This window comes from Drosophila busckii, chromosome 2R, assembly GCF_011750605.1.
Source record: "Drosophila busckii strain San Diego stock center, stock number 13000-0081.31 chromosome 2R, ASM1175060v1, whole genome shotgun sequence".
NCBI lineage: Eukaryota > Metazoa > Arthropoda > Insecta > Diptera > Drosophilidae > Drosophila > Drosophila busckii.
The window spans coordinates 23,673,675-23,694,427 of record NC_046605.1 but is presented as its reverse complement, the minus strand read 5'-3'; the positions used below and the strand labels follow the sequence as shown (position 1 = coordinate 23,694,427).

Below are 20,753 nucleotides of genomic sequence, written 5' to 3'. Positions count from 1 at the left end.
GGGAAAACCCAGACTTTTAAAAGCAGATAGAGATGGCGCATTCTCCAGCTTAGCCCTCAAACGATGGCTTGAGAGCGAAGATGTAGAATTACAACTTAATACAACGAAAACAGGCGTAGCAGATATAGCAAGATTTCACAAAACAATAAACGAAAAAATCCGTATTATTAACAATTCAGACGACAACGAAGCCAAACTAAGCAAAATAGAAACAATACTTCATATCTACAATGACAAAACCAGACATGAAACAGCTACTGGTACAAAGCTTTCGCTGTGAACGCCCACGTATTTTTCCTTACGCCGGACAACCAACATTAGACATATAACAAAACAAAGAAAATAAAATTAATGAAATTAATAAAGACAGGAAAGAATACGAAGTTGACACTAGATACAGAAAAGGACCTCTACAAAAAGGCAAATTGGAAAACCAATTCAAACTAACCAAAAATGTTGAACAAACTGACGACAACCATTATAAAATTACTAACAGAAATAGGGAAACACACTACTACAAAACTCAATTCAAGAAACTAAAGAAAACTAATCAAATTCCTATCCTACAGGCTCCTGGTTCATCATAATATTCCTCCGCACCTGTATAAACCTATGTCAACAGATACAGATAAACAACATCGATAGTAATCATGGATATCTCCTATTTTCCGATAAACCAGTACAAATCCCGTCAGAATATGAACATCATTGTCTTCGCATTAACCTTACTGATATAGACAATCTAACCCAATATTTCAATACCAAAATAACTAATTACACTAACAACCCACAAATTAAACTTTTACACAACAAAATGCTAAGACAATTAATGGTATAACCGTACACCAGATAAATAGCCAAAAACGAGGACTGATTAACATGGTAGGATCTGCATTTAAATATTTATTTGGAACGTTAGACGATAATGACCGAATGAAAATTCAAAACCAATTAGAATCAGTAGTAACGAATTCAATTAACTTACACGAAATAGATGACATGACATGACATGCAAAAGATTAAAGAATTTGAGGATAAACATAGCAACGTAGAACAAATATTATACGAACTTATCCAATTACCGAATACATAGAAGATATTGCAATGGGCATGCAACTTTCCCGATTAGGACTATTCAACCCGAAATTACTTAACTACGATAAGTTAGAAAAAGTAGACAGTAGTAACATATTGCTAACCAAAACATCAACCTGGATTAACCCTAATCAAATACTTATCATATCACACAACCCTATTAAACAAAAAACTGTTCACACCATTAACATAATACCCTACCCAGATAGTAACGGTTACCAGCTCGATCACTCAGAAAAAGATACTTATATCGAAGAACAAAATAAAATTTATAACCAAGATTACAAAGAGATAAACAATGAATGTATTAAAAATATTATAAAAAGAGCTAACCCGATATGTAATTTCGTCCCTGTAACAGTCAAACAAATAATTAAATATGTAGAACCAAATAATATACTAACTTGGAATATAATATAAATAAATACCACTGTAAGACAAGAAAAATAATTACAATAAGACAATGTAAAATTCAAATAGAAAACATAGTGTTGAGCGAAAACCACTTGAACGCCCAAATAAATTTAACTCCATTGTATACACCCTTAGGATTAATAAAAGTTAAACCAATAGAACATAAAGACGTTGTAAAATTAATATCAAAGAATAATATCACAACCTGTATAATTGTATCAATCATAAGTTTAATAATTTGTATCATTTGCATATATTTAAAATTTAAACCTACAAGAACCATAAACATACAGGATACAAACCCAACAGCATTACCCAGGTTGTACCTATCAACATCAGCAGAAGCATTAGCTTCTCTCTTAAGGGGTGGGAAGTAGCATATTATGCAGTGGCATATTATGCTGACATACAGAATAGTGCTAGCGTAAACATAAACATGCAGAAATACGAAATACGCGTGATCGCTGACAGGGCACTTTTGTTTTCATTCATAGCATAAGAAAATTCTTGTATTTAGTCTTAAGCTGAATATACAATAAACAAGACGTGTTTAACGAAAATAATCAGTGTTGACCTTAGGCTTTGCCGGGTCATTTAATAGATACGAAAATTAATCAATACGTAAGTATATATACTTTTTAGAGTCTACCACGCGTCCTTTTCCTTGTTACATACAATTGCGCATTCATAATTCACATAAAAATAATTGTAATAAGACCGAAAAACATATCACAGTATGTGTTATAATTAAAAAAAAATTAATTACGAAAATTGATTCTTGATAAAAACAACCAGATAACGATATAATTTTTAATGGATAATATATAAACTTTAACAATTAGTTATGACGATACTAACATATAAACAAGTAAGTTGCTTATTAGCAAAGTACCATAACACTTACACTATATGTATATGTTAATATTAAAGTTATTTTAACAAAATATTTTATACTTTTATTTGAATATGTATGTGTATAGTATATACAATAAAAAACGTTGATATCGTTTTCATGCCTGATAAAATTACAACCCAAATTCGGTGGTTTAGAGCATAATTACTCATAACTTTATGTACTCCGCTGTCTGTCAGAATATTACTCTTGCGGAAAGAACAATGTTGCCCTTCTATTTCAAATTTTAATGCTTGGCTAATTAATAAGTCTTCGAACACGTTCTGATATTTTCTTTTTACTGGATGAGTGCGTATTGTCCAATAATATAGCATAATAATAAACATACATAAATGTGTTGACATAAAGCAACTAAGTAGGCAGAAATTGGATCTGCCACGACGATCCAAACAACTTAGTGCATGATCGTTCTCACTATTATTATATACTTTCAGCTTTTATAAAATACCGTAAGGCTGGTAGTCACCACCTCTTAGACTGCTTATATAGATGTGTATAGTTTGCTGCATTAACATTCATTCAATCATTTTATGATTGCTCACAGTAAATGAGGTAGAGTTGTTTTAGGCTTAATTAAGGGGCTCACCAACGTTCTCTGACCTGTTCTAGCTTTGCGTTAGCCACAGCTGCCCCGGCAACGAAAGCAGCAGCAGCTCCTGTATCTTTAGATACAATTACGTGCTGTTTGCAGGCAGAAGCAGCTGCAGCCCCTATCAAAGACACAGATGTTGAATTAGCCATAAAGTTTACATTAATATTAATAGGATGAACTATTGGCATATTAATATAGCTTTTTTCGAAAAGATCTACGCCATTTAGATATGGCACAAGAGCCGAATAGTTCACATTTAAAGGCACATAGTAGGTTCCTTGGCCATGTAGCGCAAATATGGGAACAGTAAACGAATGATGCTGTAGCAATGGCGCTGTTGTGCTGCTGGGTGTACTTAGCTGTGAACCACCAGCGCATAGCTTTGTAAGCAATGGGCTAGAGTTAGAACTTATATTATGCAGTTCTGATTTAATATCCTTAATATCGCTAAATGAAAAGGATGATTTGTTGTCACGCACCAGAGGTCGGGAATGACTTATATTATTAGTTTGGTTCTGTTCATCGTAAGATTTTCTATTACAGGTAGCGTCCGCTTCAGCTTGTTTGCGTTTCTTAGCAATTATTGGAGCAATTTCCGGCTCTGTGCCATCCTTTGAGTGCTCGGACAGTGTATGCAAATTGGAATGCTCGCTCTGCAGATGCGGTCCATGCTCGCTGCTTGTTTCTTCATCATGCAGCTCATGAACAAATCGCTCTTTAATGTGATTCTTATATTTGTAGTTATTGTTGTGCTCAATCTCATGCGATGATTCCGAATAGTTTCTCATGCGCATTGACAAGAGACTATCTGCAGTATGATGATTGTGCTGTAAATGAGTATGCGGCAATATTGAATCTCGCGGGGGAGGTGAATTCATGTTAGATGTATCCGTGTGAAGAATAGGCTCGTGGGATGATTCATAATCATGTTGGCTACTTTCAGATTGGGGATGATGATGCGACGCCGTTGATGTGATCACAGCTGCTTGATGTGGCTGTTGATGTTCAGCAACGGTTACAATCTTTACAGGCGTCTTGGCTAATGATCCAGCAGATGTTGCGGATGTGAAGCACGCGCTATTGCTACTAGTATTTGTAGAGCTCGTTGAGTTAATAGGTATGTTATCAGGGACAAGACTATTACCCTTCACGGCTTGCTTATTTGGGCTTTGACGTTCAAAAACGGCACAGGCGTTGCCATTAGTCACTGCAACTGCAACGGCAGTTGCAGCTGATAGAGCCACTTGTTGGCTACGATGCAACTGGTTTAAATGATTGCGAAAGCTTAAGTCTTTGACATCATTATGATCATTGCTATGCTCTACATCAGATGTAATAAGCATTTCCCGAAAATTGCAAATGGAAGGGTGGTATGACTGATTTGGACTACCACTTGATGCACTTATATTATCCGGCATGTGACAAATTCGGGATGATTTGTAACAATCTGCTAAAAAATTAGAAAAGATAAATATTCATATTCACAACGTTGATTAATATTTTTAATTACCCTTGAATACCTCATCCATATGTTCTTGTAAGCGTGCTAATAAGCGATAACAGAAATCCTGCATTTGGCTATCATAAAGAAACTTAGCAGCCTCCTTCATACAGTCCATATAACCACTTCGATATTCGCTTTCTTTTTGGAGACACTCGTTTTGCAAATGCTTCAGATGTCTTATGGCCATTTCAATAATTTCGGTCTTTTCAATGCGGCCACGACCCTTGCGTTGATATTGCGGTGGAATTAATCGTGATAAGTCCGCCAAGCAAGAGTTCATGCGATCTCGGCGTCGTTTTTCTATAATACGATGTGACAATGGATCTTGCTGCGAGTAGCAAACAGTTTTAATTTATTTTTATTATTATTATTATTATTATGATCATTATTATTATTATTATTATTATACAACTATTTCGATATATTGGTAAGAAGAAAATTATCTAATGATTATATTCTGATTTTTTGACGTTCGGTCTTAAATTGTAATATTTACCCTCGATGCTTTATTTCGTCTTCCGGAGCTGTATTCGGTATCATCCTCACTATATGCTGTTGCTGATGTTGAAAAGTTTAAGCTAGATTCTGTGCAATATGGAAAACTGGAAACTGCTGCCTCACTATATTCGTATTGTTGCACATGTAAAAAGAAATTATATTTGATATTTTTCAAAAACAATATAGATATTTGCATTTTTAAAATATTTAACAACTTTCTTTAAAAGATATTAAGTTCAAGTTTAAAAAGTGATTCGGCTACTTTATGTAATTCTTCAATACTTTGATCCCATAAACTTTCTATCGTTAAGATGTATTTTAAAATTCACTCATAAAATTTTTCTAAAGGCCAAGGTTTGGAGACGACTCTGCCGAAGAAGTCACTCTACCACAGTGCAGTAAAAGTAATGAGGTAGAACGTGCTTTTTGAAAGTTGTCAAAAACAGATATTAAACTTCTTCAGTCGAAGTAACAAAGGTTGTATTGTATGATTGTAACTTTTCTAAACGATAAACTTTGATAATTTATAAAACGAACGTAGCTTCAATCGCCGGCAAAAACGTTGCGTTAACAATTACAATAATACAATTTATAGTTCTAAAATTCATGTCAGCATACAGCTATGGAAGGAGTGTGCCAACACACCAATCGTAAATTTTTCGTTCTGCACAAAAATTGAGCGGTGTTCCAAACGCAATGTTAAATAGGTTTCTTGCCTTTTTTGAGACAGTAAATTTGTTGCGCGAAGTACTGTGTTTGTCTTTTCGGTACGTACTTGACGCTACCGACGCCGCTGATAGCCCAGACTGACGTAGACTTGGAATGCAATATTTATTAATTATTAATAAATACACATGCATGCATAAATGAGATAAATTCTACTTTGACTTGATTTGATTACCTAAGAACTAGAAGGCAATAGCAGTGAACGGCAAGAGTGGCACTTTTTAGGCACAAGAGTTGCACAGTAAAAAAAGAAGTGCAGGACCTGACGCGGACACAAAAAAATTTTAAGTCGCAATGTACGCACTTGCACTTGAAGCACTTGAAAAAACTTTGAAAGTGTTTCAGGTGCGCAGAAGAAAATACGTTCGACTGGACTATGCCTTTGCGAGAAATAATTTCGCTCGCTTGCAACAGTGCTGACTGATTGTGTGATTTAATGTGAACGTGATGTAATATGAAATTTAATATTTATTTATTACCAAGCTCATTCACAGTCACTACTTTGTGTCTAGCCCTTGCAGTCTTCAGCACTGGCTGCAACGCAACACTTTTTGACCTTTTGCATATTATGGACGTGGCAAACTTTTATTTTAGAAGCGGTAAATAATGATCAATATTAAAATTTTGCTTTGGCAGGTAATGAGGCCATATATTAAAACGTTTGAAGCAGAATGCTTCAATGTTTGCTTCTATAACAGAATGCCCATTTAAAAATTTCCCAAATACACCAGCAGGTCAGCGCAAAATTTTATTACTTGTTTAGGTCAAATAAAATCAACAAGTAATAAAATATCCAATTATTTTTTTTTTATTTTGTTACAATCAGTTCAAGCATATTTATAAGTTTTCATATTTCTATACATATGTCAGCAGTGGCTGCGACGCCGACGCGAAGGCAGGTAGAAACACTTGAAACACTTTTTGAACCTTTTTCCTGTGCACGGCTCGCGTATATGTTCCCGACACATACAATAATTTCTTCTGCCCATCAGCCACTGTTTTGCTTATATGTGTCAGTAGTACTGGGTTGTACGCACAGTGTTTTTAGGGTGAGTGCACTCTTGCCGCTCTCTGGTAAGCATTAATTAATTATCTTAATTTTCTTATCATCACTCGAAGTGATACCGATTAAACAGGCCACAAATTCTGTTTGGAAAATTACTTTTATTCAATTCAAAGTAAAAAATAGGAAAAAAAAAAGAATCAATTTACTTTTGCTCGATATAACCACCTTTTGCCTTGACTTGATATATAGCGCTCGAATGTAACTTCCATGTATTTTGACCACTCGCAAAGAACGAGATTTTTTAGCGCCTCGAGACTGGTGTATCTTTTAGTCCAATATGGAATCCCCAAATGAAATAAGCAATCGGATTCGCGACTGGTGAATTCGAGAGCCATTATGTGGACGAAATATCGTTCGAAACGTTGTTTTTAAGCTATCCTTGGTTCATTCGAGCTTTTTGAAATCATTTCCGGTTGAACCGTCCATAGCCATTCGTAATATTACGAATTTACTTTAACACCAAGCAAGATGAAGGGCGCTCTCCAATAAGCGCTCTCCAATAAACCCGAAAACTTGGCCGCACCAGAGTATCATGTATTAAGATGTACTGCAACTACGCCTTTTCCCGAGAACGAACAGTTTGGCTTACCAGGCAGAATTTGTTTAGATTTATAGTGCTGAAGTGATGTAACTAACCTGGTGAATTTATCAAGAACCTTTATATTCATTCCTTTAGTTAAGTCAGTTTGTGATTGGAACTTATTCAAATCATAATAAGAAATACTTGCTCCGGCATATAACCGCCATTAAATTTGTAAGCCAGTAATTTGAAGGGATGAAGTGAAGGCCCCAACGTAATCTTCTTAAGAGCCTTATACTGAACCCGACCTGTATTGACCACGAGGCCACGTCTTTTTGATAACAACGAGGGATCATTTACAACATTTACACATTTATTTATAACGCATATGTAGGTCGGACTTGAAAATGCACCAGCGACTTTTTAACGCTGGATGAATAATCTACCAGAGGAATTAATTCTCAAAGAATTTTGAGATTACCTCGACGATATTATAATATATTCGACTCCATTTGAAGAACACATAACGTCATTCAGAGAAGTTTTAACCAAAGTAAGGCAAGCTAAAATTACATCAGACCAAGACCAGAGCAATAATAAAATACATAATACCCAAAACGTAAAATGAAATAAAATCATTCCGAGGCCTATGTAGCTACAACTCTGAGTTATCAAATTACATAAAAAAAAATAACATAAAAAACCAAGCATGAAGTGACGAAGATGACAGATAAAACTAAACGAATTCGATTACAGCATATAATATCTATCACGAATAAAACAAATGGGTTTATTGGAAAAACGTACACTTTGACCCTAGTCAACTAATGCTTAGTCAACTAATGTCACCAAACACACGAACGCACTCACAACAATATATAAGAATATATATGCTTTATGGGGTCTGCCTCGCCGCCTTCTCCCTGTTACATACATTTCCACAACTTCATAATACCATTTTCATTTTATTATCAAATATATCAAAGTTTACAAATAATTAAAATACATATTTAAATACTTAATACTTAATTTTAAAATTAAGTTAAGAAAAAAAATTATATAATCTTATATAGCGGGTGTTACATGCAATACGTAAGTGCCTGCGACTCCATGTGGTCCTGGTGAGAAACAAAATTTGATATTTTTACGTTAGGGGTAGGATTTCAGGAGAGACTCGCTATTAAGGGGTAACATCTCTCTAGCCCGTTTTTTTAAGCGCTTTTTCGAGATTTTTTTTAGACCAGAATGAAATGTTATTCATATATTTAAAAGTATGAACAAAATTTATTTCCAGAAAAAAACTCTACGCCACAAGTAATGCTAGAGAATGTCGTACGAATTTGTAAAAATATTGATTTTTGTAATTTTGGCAAATGTTTGAAAAAAAAGTCAAAATTTCACTCAAAATCAAGGCAATTTTCCGCCAATTAAAAATTGACGAATTAATTTATCAAAAAATCCGTACGATATTCTCTGCGTATTCACTTTCTTAACATGGTAAGTACGAGTAACGCGTTCAAAGTTTGGTGGTCCCTCTGGAGCAGCCTGACGCTCCCTAACTAAATTCGTAACGAGGATCAACAAAAACTTGTTTACGCCCAATTTTTTTTTTACCGTATTCTAAACCGTACCGTATTCTAGCTAAACTATTTTTAAATGTCTGAAAATCAGATGATGCCTGATCATTATCAGTTACCATAATGATACTTATTTATTTTAAATAGTAACCGTTGTATATGGCCTATATTAAGATTGGAGCCTGCTCGGTTCTCCCATATGGAACACCATCAACGGCATTACTTGTGTGTCCACTTAGACCGTGGGTGTCCACTTAGACCGTGCACTTATATGGAGGGCCCACATCACGACAGTTAAAGGTCTTGAAAGGCTAAAGAAGCTCGACTGGCTCCTTGCTTTAAACAGGCTACAGATGGATACAAAAGCACTGCTCATCCAGGCAATAATAACGCCAACTTGGATCTACGCCATCCAAGTTTGGGGTACAACCTAAAAGCACCATCTTAACAGACTGCAAGTGGTTCACGACACGTCACGTGCTGCTCAGCGTGCGTCTAGCATCCCTGGCACGTCACTAGCCATGCAAGTGAAAGTGACTTTCGATTAGTTCTGATCGAAGGTCAGATCAATCACCACAGCAACCGATATGCAGACAAGCTTATGGCCCATCCCAACTTGTGGGGTAGCAATCTGGTCAACCCGCTACCAATAATATTAAAAAGAAATCACCCAACAGATCTACATGACACAAGGATGACATAAATACACAAGCCAATAATTGTCAATAGTCTTATTGTTAGACCCAAACGTGCCATACATACCTTCCCATACAATACATAAGTTTGTACGACATAATTCCAGACACAATAAATGATTTAATTTAAAAAAAAAAAACAAAAAGGTAATCAAACTATTCAAATTCGATTCCAACGAATTAGAACCTACGAATTAGCGATAAGACCCTAACAAAACATGTAAGTTCAACAAAAAACTTCAAATCGAAAATAAAGTGAATTAAACATAACGTAATAAACCCTATGCAAGCAACAGTGACTGTTAAAATCAGCAATGTGAAAATTACAAAAATAAGACAATAACTATAATCCATGCCGATTGCATAAAATCGGCTTCTAATTTGTGCATGTGAAGTGTAAAATGTTTGATACAAGCTAATGAGCTGGCCAGGTACATATAGGGAAATAAAAACAGAATACGACAGTGACGACGGGTGGGACATTGACCCCAACACTAGTTTTCAAACAGAAATAAACATGAATGTAAACGAAATTCATGCGTTAGTAACCGCCGCCGTCGACCAAGCTTTGGCGCGGCAAGAAGCAACCTTACAATCACGTATGATTGAAATGCAATCGCAAATAAATAACTTGCGTATAGAGACCCCATTCAGATACACCCAGAAATAAAATGCGATATCCCGTTAGATATTGTCTGTCCCCTATTTTAACGGGACACAAGACGAGTAGTAGCATGGCGACAATCAGCCACAGATGCATACGAGCTATTTAAGCCATTTGATGGCAGCAGCACACATTATCAGGCGGTGTCAATATGAGGAATAAAGTCAAGAAGCCTGCGAGAGCAGTTTTAGTTTCGCATAATACAGTACTCAACCTTGATGCTATAATAGCTAGGTTGGATTGTACTTATGCAGACAGGACATCACTACGCCTTCTTCGACAAGGGTTAGAGGTAAGGCAGGGAGGCCTAAGCCTCATGCAATACTACGATGTAGTCGAACAAAAGCTGACTCTCGTTACGAATAAAATTACAATGACTCATGATTAAAATGGCGCTGACCTTCTTAACAAAGAGATAAGAGCTGATGCATTACATGCATTTATTTCAGGGCTTACTAAGCACCTTAGGACAATTGTTTTCCCAGCTCAGCCTAATGATTTACCATCTGCCTTTGCTTTAGCCAAAGAAGCGGAGCATTGAAAGAAGCATGTTTGCGTCAACGTACGCTAAAGAAGTTGAAGAAAAGGCACAGCTCGCAGAAGCTAATAAGCATGTCGCGTGCGCAGTCCAAGCAGGGAAAAATCACAGGGACGAGCGAGGTCAAGAAAAAAAACCCTCACTTTAAGCGAAAACAAAACAGCAATGGTGAAGAGCAGCTTACGAAAGAAAGTCAGGGATGTAGATTCCTCATCAAAATTTAAGCACCCCACTCAATTCGGGCAAACTCAAACTAACAGTGCCCAAACGAGGTAACACATCTGAACCTATGACAGGCCAAAGGCGTCAGCGGCTGAACAATGTTGTTCAAGTTCCACTGATGCCATAGAAAGTAGCTATAAAAAAAAAGCTACAGCCACGGTTGCCGAGATAGATGATGACAACAACGAATCGACATGCGACAGCGATTCGTCGAATTTTTTAGTGCTTGCGGCTGCCAGTCATTAAGCGACAGCTGGCTGGGAAAACACTAAGAATCTTGATCGATACAGCCGCGGCAAAAAATTATGTGAGGCCCGTAAAGAAGCTAAAAAACATAATTCCTGTCGATGGCCCTTTCACTGTGAGCTCAATACACGCCTCCAGTCAAATTAAAGAGAAATGCCTAATAACAATATTCGGGCAGACATCTCCATTTTTTGTACTTGATACACTCAGTACTTTTGATGCCATCATAGGCTTTGACCTTCTAAAACGGGCGGGGGTGAATTTGAATTTGGTCAACAACACGCTAGAGTACGAGAACGTATCAGAACAGTTACACTATCACAATAGTGACAGCGTTAACTTCACTAACGTTAATGATAAAGTGGAATTCAAAATATGATTCTAGAGAACATTAAGGTTTTTTATACCTCTGAAGAGGCACTACCTTATAATACCTCAGTAATTGCCACTACTCGTACGATAGATAACGAACCCGTATACTCTAAGCGGTACTCACTCCCTATGGGGGTTGCAGATTTTGTAAACATCGAAATCAAACAGTTGTTAAAAAGTGGCCTACCTTTCGGCCTAAAAAATGCAAGTAACATTTTCCAAAGGACCAAAGATAACGTACTAAGAGAACAGATTGACAAGACATGCTATGTCTATGCAGATGCGTCATAAACATATTCCCACAGTATTAAGGAGCTTATGCGACGCTAACACGAGAGTCTCGCAAAAAAGAACTCTTTCTCAGTAAGCGGCGGTGAATACGAGTCTTGTCGCCCACCTTTCGGCCTAAAAAATCCAAGTAACATTTTCCAAAGGACCATAGATAACGTACTAAGAGAACAGATTGACAAGACATGGTATGTCTATCCTGTAGTAGACGACAATGCTGTGGGTTGGGAACAAAGAGACTACTTGAGGCATTCAAGTAATCTGACTGAGTTCACAAGCATAGCAGAGGAAACAGAAAAATTGTCAGATTTGTTTCCCCAATCACACATGAGAAAGTTACTAGATGTCGATACAGACCATATTAAAAATCTTTTGTCCGTTTTAAAGTTCCATCAAAGAATGGCAAGAAGCTTAGATTTTTTAGGCACAGCTCTCAAAGTTATCGCAGGCACACCAGATGCCTCCGATTTTGAAAAAGTCCGAATCTCCGAGTCAAAACTTACAGTCAAATAATAGACAGTTGATCATAAATTTAGAAACTCAGAAACACATAAACCTAATTACAGATACCATAAACCAGATAATTAAAGCAAAGAAGGACAATTTCGTTGACACTCCACATTTGTATGAGGCTTTTCTAGCCAGAAATAGGAAGCTTATAACTGAAAATTTGATGCTTGCAGTCACGCATGCTAAGGCTGACATTATAAATCCAATTACCTTTAACCATAACGATTTGAAGTCTCTAATGGCATCTAGCATTAAAATCTTACAGTCCGATAGCATTTTCCACATTATAATTAAGTTCATATGTAAGAAAATCACCATATTCGCGGTATCACATCAACACACCGCACTGCAAATACATGATGACATCGTGGCTGAATGCGGAGACGACACCTTGTACGTAACCGAATGCTCCAAGACAACATATGCGACTTTTTGCAAATTAGCAAATCACGACACCTGCTCCCGAGCCCTACATGCAGGAGGCACTGCCCTCTGTCACACACAACCCAGCCACCCCCAGCCAATCACATTTGTGGACGAAGGCGTTATGATTGTCAACGAAAGCCCGGCTCGAATAATTTGGACGATCAGCGATCATGAACGGTACCAGGTATATCAATCAGCGTGAGGCCTTGAACAAAACCCCGGGTATAGCTGGATGTCCACTCTTGAACATTATCAGCCACGACCCAACGTTGAGCATGCCACAACTCCACAGGATGAATAGCCAAAATTTACACACCATCCAGGAACTTAAAGAGGAGATGGCATTGACATGGTCGCCTAAGATATGGGTCGTAGCTGGAGTGGGATTTACCCTTTTGTACACTGGCTCACTAATCCTTTGCCTCGTGTACGAAGGAGAAAAGAATCCAAGAAAGCACAAGTGGTCATCAACAGTCTTGACATGACCGAGGACGATCATAATCTTGAGGGGGGAGAAGTTAACAAATACGACTACCAAGCATTTATTTGTTACTCATGCACGCGAAACGCCAAACCCTATGTGTCAGCATTTCCCGCTGCAGTAACCGGACACTTCTGTTTATGTCTCAACAAAGTATGGAGCTATCGCCCGCAATTATGCTGAGTTGGCTTTTCGACCACTGCTTTGTGGCGTGATATTGACGACCACTGCATTCCTTTAGCTTAAGCAATTTTATTGTATCTTTAGATTTTAGTTCTGAATATGCCTCTGTGACAATAACAAGCCAAAATATATATTGTCTACTCCGGCACTTGGGCGTATAAACAATTATCTTACAATTAGCCACAAGGCTAAGCCTTGGGAAAGATTTAGCTCCCCTACGTAATTGTGTGTGAACTACTTTAGTGGTATTTATACCACAAACTAACCGCGACGTTGACCAGCCAAAGAGGGAGACCCGCCTACAACATCTGCCACGCCCAGTGGACTACACATTCATTAGAAGGATGGCCATCCGGGAGTGCAAACTTATTTACACAAGAAAAGGCCAAACTGTACATTTTATGACTTTTGTGTACGCCCACACATCCATCCTTTTGTCAATGGCTCTTCGCTCATAGACAATTGACTAGCTCAAAAATAGACAAGCTAAGTTTTTTTTTCAATCCATTAATTTTTGTTCAGTAACTAATGCGAAATGCATAAAAATGGCTTGGTAACATAATTAATGGATATTTACCCAGTATACTTGATGTGGTAGTACACTCTTGCCGTTCTCTGATTTGGATCAAGAGGCGACCAGAATCGTTACATCCAAGCTTCTATGTCGATACCAACAAATTGGTAAGTCTAGTAGCTATAAGAATGGAATTTTCAAAAGTTTTTTTTTAGATCTTTCACAGTGACGATTTGTCAAACACCAAGTGTTAGTTTAATAACTATATTTTTTTTGTCAAACCGATTGTAATTTATTTAATCTGTTCATGAAGTGTTGTATCGTTGTAAAATAGATTGATTGCCACACTGCTGATGTGAGCACCCTATTTTGTAAGGTGTAGACGAAAAAGTGTTGCAAAGTTGAACTTGACAGCTGTTCGATTACTTTGTGTTTGTAATTGTGAGATTAAAGATGCCTTTTAATAGTGTGAAATAACTATCATTAATGATAGTAATTTAAAATTTGATCTAAAGCTTGCATTAGAGAAACTCACAAATATTGATTTATTTTATTACCTATTACTATTTTATTAATTTAAATTTTAATCTTTTTTACCATATTTCATCCGGCATCCTCAAGTGGCATGGTCCGACTCAGGATCGTTTCCATTCTTTCTTGTCGCCGAGTTGGCTTTGATTTAACGTTTGATTTTTCTATTTAAGCACTAATTAACACAAAAAAAATACAAAACATTTTAGTATTTTTTACGACTTTTACAACATAGGTTTTGCAACGTTACAACGATTTTCGTAGTCAAGGTGTGAGGTCTTGATTGCTTTGCAAGTCACATTCCATACAAATTTTGTTCGAGTAGGCTTACACTTTTACAACGATACAACACTTCGTGAACACCCTATATATAAACGCGCTTTGAAGAAGAGTCCGAGTTTCAGAACTGAAAGTTTACCGATTGCTAACTAGCATCAGTTCTTTTTACAGAGAACGTCAAGATTGCGTCTACTCTAAAAATTATCATGCTACTTACATGGTGACACCCCCACACACAGCCGAAATTGTGGTTGATGCCAGCCGACAATTCTTGCATGGGTAGCTGATGGACAGCCGACAATTATTGATTGGGTGTCAAACGTTCGGAAGTGTGGCACTTTTCAAGCACAATGGTAGCACCCTAAAAAAGCTACAAACCAATAAGGCGTACATGATGTATGATAAAAACCTAACAGAAGGTATGTGGGAGGAATGTGCTATTTTCGGCCCGGCCACAAGGCATGCCAACGGCATTCGCCTTGGTGCTAGAGGTATAGAATAACCATGAAAGGTTCTAGCGTGCAGCAAATTATACCAAAGAAGCAGAAGCGCATCAGAGCCAAGACCAAAAACCGGCGTAACAGGTACTTCAGGAAAAAAAAGTCCACATTTTAGGCCATGTAAGGGGTAAAGAGCGCCCCAGAGGTAATGGACGTAGACCCATCGTTCTCAAAGTTAAGGCAGCTACAAACTATCAGAAGCAGCAGGGCTTAGAAAAACTGAGCAAGGGGGCAAGCGCCATGCAGAATCAAACCGCATGACGGGCCCCCGACGACCGGGGTCAAGACTCGTACTGGTCGAGACTCGTACTGGTCGAGACTCGTACTGGTCGAGACTCGTACTGGTCGAGACTCCTATCGCCGGCCACTCTGTACACGGCTCCAAAAACATAGTCGAAAAATGCAAGCTGTCTATGCTTGGGTGTGACACATACTTTTTCATACTAGAATCATTGTCTACTTTCCATGTGATCATTGGCTTAGACCTGCTAAAGCAAGTTGCAGGTGCTTAAAGGAACGCAAACTAAAAGTGGGCAATACATCAGAGGTATTACAAATCCCAAGCACCATACAACAATCCAATATGGGTGGTTGATTAAAAAAGCATTGATGAGAAGGTCAACAGACTCTAGTAAGCTTAATCTCAAACCATTGCCGATAAATACCCCATGCCAAGCATCTCCATGATACTGGCAAACTTGGCTAAAGCCAAAAACTTCACAACGCTAGATCTGAAAGCTGATGGAAGCCGCAGCATAACTTTGGCGAAGAGCTATAGGGAAAAGAGAGCGTTCTCTACAAATGTTTTCGGTTTGAAAAATACGGGAAGCAGGTAGGAAATCATGTTACGTCTATGCAGATGATCTAGATGTAGATGTCATAATCTTGTCGAAAAACAATTCAGACCACTTCAAGCACGTGGACTGGGTTCTGAAAAGCCTACACGAAGCGCGTGAGCCCACAGAAGTCATAATTCTTTAAAGATAACGTTGAATAAATAGGCCTTTAAGTTACCAAAAATGGTGCAAAAACAGATCCAAACATATTGGCGTCAGAAGACGTTATTTTAATGTACCCGTACTAAAAAAAAACCTTCGACTTGATCACGACGCTTCAGATTACGTCATAGGAGCAGTCTTGTTACAAAAAGGTCGCTCAATTACGATATCCCGCACGTTAAACGGTAGAGAGCTTAATTACGCTACTACGAGCGTGAGCTACTAGCCATTGCGTGGGCATTGGCTAAACTTCGTCATTACCTCTGTGGGGTAAAGGACATAAATATCTTCAAGACCATCAGCCACTCACGTTTGCGGTATCCGAGAGTAAACGAGGTGGTCCTTAACTATAAGATTTACGCGAGGGCGAAATACGATAGACACCCAATGAAGCAGCAAATCGGAAATCCGTTCACACACAGGAGAAATGTTGCACATCGTAATTTTTCCAACCGACAAAAAGGACTTTCTCACATGCATTGACAAATGGTCAAAATTTGCCGTTGTGCAACCAATTATATCCCGCAACATAGAAGATACCAAAGCCCCAGCAGATATACTGCGATAAAGAGCCCGCTTTCAAACCCGAGACTATCAGGTTCGTTATGGATAAAAAGATGGCGCAGCCATAGTTAACGCCCCACCACTCCACAGTACTTCAAATGGAGCTATTACACAGCCTACTGCTAGAAATAGCACGATGCCTGAAGCTCCAAAGGGGTATTAGCAACAGGGTTAAGCTCATATTGTAAGCAACAATAGAATACATTGGATTCATTCAATAGTGAAAAAAAGACCTACACTCCGTTTCACCGGAGTTCATGCGCAATATTAGCAAAAAGAAAATTGAGGTTGCCCAGGGCGAACAAAATGCAAGAGTCAACAAAAATCGACAGAATAGGGTATTCGACGAGACAATTAAAATGACGGACATGTTTCGTCAATCCCATATGAGAAAACTACTTGAGATAGACATTGAACATATAATGGACATGTTGACTGCCTTGAACATCCACCATCGCAAGGTAAGGAGCCTTGAATTCTTGGGGACAGTCCGCAAAGCTGTGACAGGCACTACGTATGCGAAGACTTACGTGAAATAAAACGGACGCGGACGCAGTGGGTCGCTGTAAATAATAGACAGGTCTTTATAAATGCTAGAATTTAGGAGAAAATCAACAGGCACAGTTAACGAAATTCTAAAAGCATCCAAACAAAAACAGGCTTATACCGGTCACCTATTCGAGATTTGTACTTACAACTAGAAGTAGAATGTTAACCCTTGAACAAGGAAACCTCATGCTCAAATTAAAAAAGTGGAACGTTATAAATCCAGTTATCATAGATCACACTGATCTTGTTTCAAACTTTACCGACTTATTAAAACTGTCTAGAGTTGAAATGGAACGTAAAAGCGATAAGCGATAACGTTCAGCTCTTACGCCACCGTTAACGGCCGCGGGTACGTAAACCTCAAAGGCATGCGAAGCCCAGCAGCAGCTGCATCGCCGCTGCTAAACATCAGCGGACATAACACGGTCCTAACCATACCCTCCATCCATCGGCTATGCGAGGAGAACCTGAATTTCATCAACGTGATCAGAAGCAATGTCCAATTTGGAGCCGCATCGATTATATCTTTGGGTGTGTTCCTAATGGCGGCCGCTGTAGCCACCGGACTCTATTGTCTCAATCAGCTCTTGGCGCATCGACGAATCGCCCGACAAATCTCAAAGCTGATTGATAATCTCCGTTCGACCAAGGATCGTCGGTCTTAGGGTTTTTTATTTTGTAATTTATTTAATCTTAATTTGAACAGAGAAAATGACACATCGCTCTAATAAAAATTATTACTCACTTACTAAATTTTGTTTGATTACTACCTAACGGTAGCATAGTAGCACATATTAGTTAAATTGTACACACATACATATGTATTTTTAAAAGGTTGCAACTAGTTCTGACTACAAATATTTCATTGAAGAAATAAAAAGGTTACAAAAGGAAAAGCTGCACCAGGTTTTTGTCAAAATAAATAAGTGGACTAATGTATGTACATATTTACAGTGTATGTACATTGTATGTATATCGATATTATTAATAGGCGCTATAATTATGTATGTATGTAAAGGCTTACACTATATGTTGTGCCTGACCGTACAATAAAAACATTGATTTTTAATATTTACATTTACAGTTATTAAACGAACCTCTCATATTTAACGGGATGCGAAGCGTGCCCGCTTGCCTCGCTCCAGTAGGGCTCCATACTGGTGTCTTCACGTCAGTCTTATTAACTGATGAAGTATATTTGGGTTAAACAACGGAAAGTAGAGACGTGCGTTGCAGTTACGAAGAAATTTGCGCGACAGATGTAACAGGAAACACGTTGTCGGCGAATCCAAAAGCCAATTGTTCTTTAAAGTCACAAAATAAATTTCATGATTTAAGAAAATCTTTTTATATTGTATTTTTTATATATTGTTGTTTACTTTTTATTGAGAAGACTTATAGCCTATAGCAAAATTTGTCTTCTGTTTATTATTTAATTTTTAAACTGTGGGCGAGATAACAACCACAGAAACGCGATAAGAATTTATTGTTGTAAATTTTGGTATGTACACAGGCAAATGTACATACATACATGTATATGTATATACATACGTATGTATACATATATGCAGTTTGCTCAAACTGTAATCACAAAATGACGGCTACATATTACATTTTTATGAATGTATAAACATGTACATACACACATCCATATATATATTAAAATATGTGCATCAGATAGTGTTAAATACAATAAATGCTCAGAAACCTTGAGTTTACCACTTGATTTTTCATACGCATACATATGTACATATGTAAGTAAGTACGTAAATATGAAAGTATATATGTAGATGTTTATCCATACATACATTCATATACATACATACATAGTTTGTATGTATCTTTATAGATAACAAGCAATAAAAAATGATTGTCAAAAAAACGTGATTTGGTTTAGCACACGATAGCAATTTACACGATTTGCATTTTAATATTTGCATTATTTACTTATTTACACATAACTTTCGTTTCACAGTGGAAATTTACCGCAACCATTCACCGATATTCATTGTCTCATGGGCGAGTGTAAGCATCTACATATGTATATAGATATATGACGTGTGGATATATATATTCATACATATGTATGTATGTTCTTTACTTTAATATTGTACATGTATAAGTGCGTACATAGTTTTTACTAGAGTTGTTGCTATGTTCATACATACATACAATTGTATGTACATATGTATGTACACAAATTTAACAAAACACTTGCGCGTTGGCCGATACTACATTAATACACAAACTGCACAGCTCGAGCGCTCGAAATGAAATGAATCAAACGCACACGGTAAACGAACTAAAATTAAAAGCAGCGAGTCTATTGATAAGTTTAATCATGTCGTTAACTAAATACTCTGTTTCTTCAGTTCATGCAGATACATACATCCATATGTACATATACAATGTATTATCTACATATTTAATTTTGAGAAGGACTAGCAGAACTTGCTATACAAATATTAGCTGGAGCTACACACCATATAAATGTACATACATACATATGTATGCAAATATATGAATTTACTTTGTGTTAGAAAATATCACTAACATATTCTATTATTTTTATATGTTATATGTTAATATTTGTTTACTATACATATGTATGTATGTAAATGTATTAGCACATTCCTACTTTTTTTTTACAACTATGGAGAAATAACTCCAATAGCAATATATGCACATACATATGTACATCAATACACTTGTTGAACTGCTGCAATTTAAAATATGGTCACTCTTTATTTATTTATCTACATATGTTTACATATTATTTTTGGGAAGTAATCGAAATGAAATAATATTTTCAATTATTAATCATTACGATTACTAAAATTGTGGAGTTCGTTTCTTCTTATTCAAATAAATGAGAATAATAATATTTTTATTCAATTGTATATAAACCATTTTTCTTTGAGAAAGATGCCAATAATCAGGTAAAAACTTTTGCACTTTTGTTGACCGCAAGTTTAAATTTGGTATACATACATATGTGTACACACATACGGCTTTTATTTATTTTGTATGTACGAAAATAACAAAAAATTACCTGAATGTACAAAATATATTAGAAAATAATCGAACAAAAATGTTTTTCATTATCGGGGGTGGCAAAGAAATCTCCAGATATTTTCGCTCAAGTCTTTATTGCCAATCTCGTTTTGGGCGTTTACTCGGACTAAAAAATAAAATTAAATCTCTATAAGTTCAATGTCTCACATACGGTTTTATATCAAGTATTTCATATTCATGCTTATTTAGTTTGAGTAAACTGAAATCATTTAT

General features: G+C 36.9%; 1 protein-coding gene across 6 annotated transcripts; it reads right to left on the bottom strand.

The window, feature by feature from the left end:
• Positions 1 to 2,468: 2,468 nt before the first annotated feature.
• LOC117134730 (transcription factor cwo) lies at positions 2,469 to 19,745 on the bottom strand. 6 transcript variants are annotated; one of them, XM_033293378.1, is made up of 6 exons: positions 19,596 to 19,745; positions 18,563 to 18,769; positions 5,015 to 5,138; positions 4,525 to 4,846; positions 4,159 to 4,464; positions 3,972 to 4,100 (listed from the first exon to the last, which is right to left on the bottom strand). In XM_033293378.1, exons 2-6 carry the CDS (start codon positions 18,619 to 18,621, stop codon positions 4,054 to 4,056), a joined length of 858 nt encoding a protein of 285 aa, XP_033149269.1. In that variant the 5' UTR covers positions 18,622 to 18,769; positions 19,596 to 19,745; the 3' UTR covers positions 3,972 to 4,053. The 6 variants fall into 6 exon arrangements, with proteins under 6 accessions (XP_033149264.1, XP_033149268.1, XP_033149266.1 ...); XM_033293373.1 differs by having other exon boundaries at positions 2,469 to 4,464; positions 19,596 to 19,741; XM_033293377.1 differs by having other exon boundaries at positions 2,469 to 4,461; positions 19,596 to 19,741.
• Between the last annotated feature and the right edge of the window lie 1,008 nt (positions 19,746 to 20,753).